At 38.8% G+C, this 6,000-nt stretch overlaps 1 protein-coding gene and 1 non-coding gene across 4 annotated transcripts in view; both read right to left on the bottom strand.

Annotated features, from left to right (window-relative positions):
- Positions 1-45: 45 nt before the first annotated feature.
- LOC112615590 lies at positions 46-152 on the bottom strand. The gene has a single exon (XR_003117414.1). It is a non-coding gene; the product is annotated as a U6 spliceosomal RNA (small nuclear RNA).
- A 90-nt stretch (positions 153-242) lies between these two features.
- STX12 (syntaxin 12) overlaps positions 243-6,000 on the bottom strand; it is a 51,284-nt gene continuing 45,526 nt past the window's right edge. Inside the window, exons 8-9 of one of the 3 annotated variants that reach the window (XM_025393011.1) lie at positions 4,400-4,482; positions 243-2,436 (exon numbers count right to left, since the gene is read on the bottom strand). In XM_025393011.1, the coding sequence (XP_025248796.1) occupies positions 2,338-2,436; positions 4,400-4,482 (182 nt within the window). In that variant the 3' untranslated portion in view covers positions 243-2,337. Of the gene's footprint in view, positions 2,437-4,393; positions 4,483-6,000 lie in introns of all 3 variants that reach the window. The other 2 variants (XM_025393005.1, XM_025392997.1) reach the window with 2 other exon arrangements.

Raw genomic sequence — 6,000 nt, 5'->3', positions numbered from 1 at the left:
AAAAAAAAAAAAAGAAAAAAAAAAGGTATATATATATATACACACAGAGAGAGAGAGAGAGAGAGAGAATTTGCATGTCATCCTGGTGCAGGGGCCATACTAATCTTCTCTGTATTGTTCCCAGTTTATATATGTGCTGCCAAAGTGGGCACTATATATTGTTTAGTTTCTAACGTGAAGCCATGTTAAGAACTGCTGTCCTAGATCATGATGCTCCCAATGATAATCAAGGCACAGATAAGGAGAATTCTGTGAATAGGTTTATTAGGACCACCTAGGAGAACGTCTTTGGCAACTACCACAAATTCTAGGGCATTTAAAATCTAGGCCAAGTTCATATTTGCTCTCCATGATCACCATTACAACAACCACGGATCACATAGTATTATAGAACAGAAGCATGGTCACTTTATTTTACCCAAATGCAATAGTTTTTCACAACCAAGACTTTTTTCTTTCCTATAATGTTACAAATGATATGTCCAAGTCTGACTGTAATTTGGAGTTGAAAAGTGATCATAGAACCAAGGAATTATCTCTGAAGCTGCTCTTTGGGCCACTGTGCCACCCCAACAGCTCTATCCTGTACTTTTTTAAAATTAAAAAATCATTAAAAAAAAAAATGGAGATGGGGTCTTGCTATATTGCCCAGGCTGGTCTTGAACTCTTGGGCTCAGACATACCGATATACTGACCCTCCTGCCTCAGCCTTCCAAAGTGTTGGGATTACAAGTGTGAGCCATTGCGCCCAGCCATCTCTACACTGTTTTTCAAGGAAAGGCAGCTACACCTATTCCATCCCCAAACCAACCCACAGTTGGTCTCCAGTTTTCTTGGAAGTCTCAATTTTTCTCATGACAGCACATTACTTAATACCTACCTCATTAGGATGTTAACTCATAAAAACATACTACAAAAGCTTTAAAAAACATTTATTTGTATTAAGTAAGTGCAAGAGTGCAAGGAAACTTATGCATTTGGGCCCTTGTTTCCCTACTGTTCACATTAGTTTAGTTTAGAAGATTAAGTATAATAACAGGAGAATGGAAGAAATGAATATAAATATACTCAGCCAAATCCTCTTAATTCACTTCAGGGTGAACCAAAGTTGTTGGCCAGATTCACATTTATGTGGGAGCCTAAACAAACTATGTTCCCTTTAACTGTTCTAGGCCTGTGGAAAAGGGAAGTGGACAACATTTATATTACAAGACAGTCATTTTATTGAAACACCTTTTTTTGTCTAAAACTATGCATGGAGATATTAATCTCGTTTATAAATTAGGTTAAGTCTAACATCACTATTTGAAACCAGTATTATTTACAAAAATGAACCTCTTATTTGTTTTATTGTTGTTTCACAGGAATAATTTTAAACCAACCTCAATCTATCTTTAAAAATCTTCCTGCCTTCAAATGCCCAGCAACCCTTATAAGGTAGGGGGCAGCCCTTTGACAGCAACATTCATCATTCACCAGGAATGTAGAACCACAAGTGAACAACAACAACAACAAGATTAAATCATTCCCAACCATTCCTATTTGCTTTTCCAAAGCATGCTGTGTCTAATTCTGCCTTTCTATGCAGACAGGTGGGAGAGGGAGCCCATAGAGTGTATTAATGTTAATTAAATTAATTTCTTTTAAAAGCTAACAAGATGGCTTAGTGTGGATGAGGATGAACTGCTGTGGATGACAGTAGCAGATAATGAAGTAAACTTTAAACCCAGATTAGTAACATGTACTCCAGTAACTGACCAGCTCAGATAGAGACTTCTCATTTACTCTGGATCACATGTACAATTTTTTTAACTTCCAATTAAATATAGTGCCAGAATCTTTCCAAATAGAGAATAGGCTTCTTAGAAATTCAAATTAAAATGTTAAATAATAAAAACTGGTGGCCTATTATACAGTTTCTGACAGACTCCAATATATTGGGTGCCAGAAAGTAACTCTATCTCAGTTGCTAGTAAAAAGGTAAATTTTGTATATACATAAAAGACAATATTACGAGACTGTAGTGTCATTTGTCAAAACAAGAATATCTAGAATGGAATTTTCAGTAAACACTTGGGATGAAGGGCAATCAGAATACAAGAGAAGCAAAATCCACATAAGTTAATTCCTAATTTGAGAAATCAATAGAATCAATAAATTGATAAATACTGTCTCCATAGGTCACTAATTCCAAAGACTAGTTAGTAGTTAGTTTCTAACTAAATGATTACAGGACGTTCTGGTGTATGCTGTCTTCTTGTGATCAGTTTGTTCTGGCAAGACTTCACCAAGCACTTGCCCTTGAAAACAGCTCAGCGGGAGAACAATCGGAGGCAATCACTTCGTTCTATAAACTAGCCAGATAATAAGTCCCAAGATTACAATAACCACTGACAGGACAAGCACCAGGATACACATCTTCTTGCGAGATTTTTTCTGAGGAAAGAAATATGTAAACAAGACACTCGTGAAACAAAATTTTTATGTGTAAGACTCCAAGAATGCTTCATAAATCTGTCTCCTTGTAATTAAAGATTAACTCTATCCATGCAAAATTATGCAGAGGCTTTCCCAGAAATCTTACGTCAGCAGCATTAGGTAGTAGTGCAAATGTTTTTTGTTTGGTGTTTTTTTTTTTTTTTTTTTTGAGAGAGTCTCACTCCGTCACCCAGGCTGGAGTCACCCAGGCTGGAGTGCTGTGGTGTGATCTTGGCTAACTGAAACCTCCGCCTTCCAGGTTCAAGTGATTCTCATGTCTCAGCCTCCTGAGCAGCTGGAATTATAGCATGTGCCACTATGCCCAGCTAGTTTTTGTATTTTTAGTAGAGACAGGGTTTCACCAGTGTTGGCCAGGCTGATCTCGAACTCCTGACCTCAAGTGATCCACCTGCCTTGGCTTCCCAAAGGGCTGGGATTACAGGTGTGAGCCACCGCACCCAGCTGAGTAGTGCAGGTTTTAAAGTTTTAATTCCAAGTCCCCACATACAATTTTGCAAAGGAGCTATACCTGTGCTGCCAGGCATTATTTGCAATAAAATAAGTTATTTGTACATGTGTATTTTAATAACATTTTATAATACATATAAAACTGTCATGTTCATTGTAAAAAAAAAAATACATCAAGCAGAGGGAGAAAAAAATCACCCATAGATAACACTGTTAACACTTTGATTGTATTTCTTTCTGATTTGTTATCTATGTATATTATTTGACCTAACTGGGATCACACTGTATGATGTTTGATGTTTTTCCCCACTTAATGTTTAGTATAAACATTTTTCTGTTATAAACTCTTCATAACATCTCTTAATTCTCATATGCAATGAGTGGATATATATAATTTACTTAATTATTCCTTTACTGTTGGACACTAAATTAATCACATAGTTTTTTTTTTTTTTTTTTTTTCTTTTTTTTTTTGAGACGGAGTCTCGCTCTGTTGCCCAGGCTAGAGTGCAGTGGCGTGATCTCGGCTCACTGCAAGCTCCGCCTCCCGGGTTCATGCCATTCTCCTGCCTCAGCCTCCTGAATAGCTGGGACTACAGGCGGCCGCCACCGCGCCCGGCTAATTTTTTGTATTTTTAATAGAGACGGGGTTTCACCGTGTTTGTCAGGATGGTCTCGATCTCCTGACCTCGTGATCCGCCCGCCTCCGCCTCCCAAAGTGCTGGGATTACAGGCGTGAGCCACCGCGCCCGGCCCAATCACATAGTTTTTAAAGGAAACACTATTATTAAATACAAATTTCTTTATGAGCACTCCCAGGTAAAACACAGCTATCCCAGGAACACAGACAATAACTGAAATGCTATTTATTTCTAAAAAGCCATGCGACACCAAATTGAAGGTAAGTAAGAAGGACTTCATTCACACTATTTGTACACTGAGATAAAGATCTGGATAAGTGAAAAAAAACAGAGTTTCGACTAACATATAGAAGGATTTCACTTTACAGGAATAGTTCCAGAATGATTACCCCTATTTATTCATATATAAATAGCAGTCGAAGTTGATTCTATGTCCATGCTGTATGGCAACAGTCAACATAAAGTATCTATGAAGTCTTCTACTTGAACTGCACTTCTTACTATCCTAATTGAAATACATTCAGCTGTTCGGGATATAAAATCGCCTCATAGCAGATTTAGGTATCATATTAGTTTATAGGGTTAGCTTTGCAGTTACTAGGCTTCTGGTAAGTTTATTCAAGCTGTGATTTTCTCTTGTAGATCTATCTGCAAAGGAAAATACTAAAAATAGAACTGGAACTGCAATTATGACTACTTTCCTTTAGCTTAAACCTAAGCAAAAGGTTGTAGCTGTTCTCAATATGTCAATGTACTCTGATGGCCTAAAAAGTCTGCAACACAGAGTGACTTTCTTTGGTACCCACTTTTACCTGATAGTAAGCAGCTCGCTGTAACTGTTCAGTGGCTCTTTCAACGTGCACCTCTGAGCTTTCCACATTGGCTTCTATGCTATCTGCAAAAGGAAGGACAGAGGTTTTAACACAACCAGATGTTTCAAGACTGCACATTGAACAGATTTCTGATGTTATGGATTCTGGTTTCACTACCACTATCCAAACTATCCAGCCATGAAATCGAGTTACTACCTTGGTAAGAGACTAGCCCTATTCTTTGGGGAAAAAACAATAAATTTTGGGGGGTTATGAAGTATTTAACTTACCCATAAATGATTCATAAAAAATTATGTATATACACATAAAGAGAGAAACAATACATAATAAAGCAAATGGGGTAGAATGTTAACAAGAGGCAAATCTGGGTAAAGGGTATAAAGAAGGTCCTTGTGATATTTTTATTTTTGCTACTTTTTTTTTTTTTAAAGACGAAATCTCACTCTGTCGCCTAGGCTAGAGTGCAGTGGCACAGTAATAGCTCACTGTAGCCTCCAACTCCTGGGCTCAAGTGATCTTCCCACCTCAGCCTCCTGAGTAGCTAGGACTACAGGTGCATGTTACTATTCCTGGCTAATTTTTTTTGCAAAGACAGGGTCTCACTATGTTGCCCAGGCTAGTCTTGAACTCCTGGCTTCAAGTGATTCTCCCACCTCAGACTCCCAAAGTGCTGGGATTACAGGTGTAAGCGACCATGCCCAGCCTATTTTTGCAACTTTTAATAAACTTGAAATTATTTCCATATAGAAAGCTTTAAAAAAAAGAGTTGCTGGCCGGGCGTGGTGGCTCACGCCTGTAATCCCAGCACCTGGGAGGCCAAGGTGGGCAGATCACCTGAGGTCAAGAGTTCAAGACCAGCCTGACCAACATGGAGAAACCCTGTCTACTAAAAATACAAAATTAACCAGGTGTGGTGGCACATGCCTGTAATCCCAGCTACTTGGGAGGCTGAGGCTGCAGAATCATTTGAACCCAAGAGGCGGAGGTTGTGGTGAGCCAAGATCGCACCATTGCGTTCCAGCCTGGGCAACAACAGCAAAACTCTGTCTCAAAAAAAAAAAAAAAAGAGTTACTAACCCCATAATTTTGCAAGTTTATAGAGATAAAAGCTGAGAAGCTGAGAGCTATTTCTCTAAACAAAGACTTACAGAGAAGTCAGTGGGACTGAGTATTCATGAGGCCTCATTTAATTTCTATATTTGATAACATAAGAATATTGCTAAGAAAAATAAAGTTGGTAATTTTAAAAATGGCATTCCTAAATGTACTTTAATTCTATAGCTGATATGACTAACTCCTTTTTTTTTTTTTTTATTGAGACGATGTCTCACTCTGTCACCCAGGCTGGAGTACAGTGGCGCGATCTCGGCTCACTGCAACCTCCGCCTCCCAGGTTCAAGCAATTCTCCTGCCTCAGCCTCCCGAGTAGCTGGGACTACAGGTGCGTGCCACCAGGCCCAGCTAATTTTTTGTATTTTTAGTAGAGACGGGTTTCACCAAGTGTTAGTCAGGATGGTCTCGATCTCCTGACCTCGTGATCTGCCCGCCTTGGCCTCCCAAAGTGCTGGGATTACAGGTGT

This window comes from Theropithecus gelada, chromosome 1 (assembly GCF_003255815.1).
Source record: "Theropithecus gelada isolate Dixy chromosome 1, Tgel_1.0, whole genome shotgun sequence".
In the NCBI taxonomy this organism is placed as follows: Eukaryota; Metazoa; Chordata; class Mammalia; order Primates; family Cercopithecidae; genus Theropithecus; species Theropithecus gelada.
The sequence above is the reverse complement of the archived record's forward strand: the minus strand, read 5'-3'. Positions and strand labels throughout refer to the sequence as shown.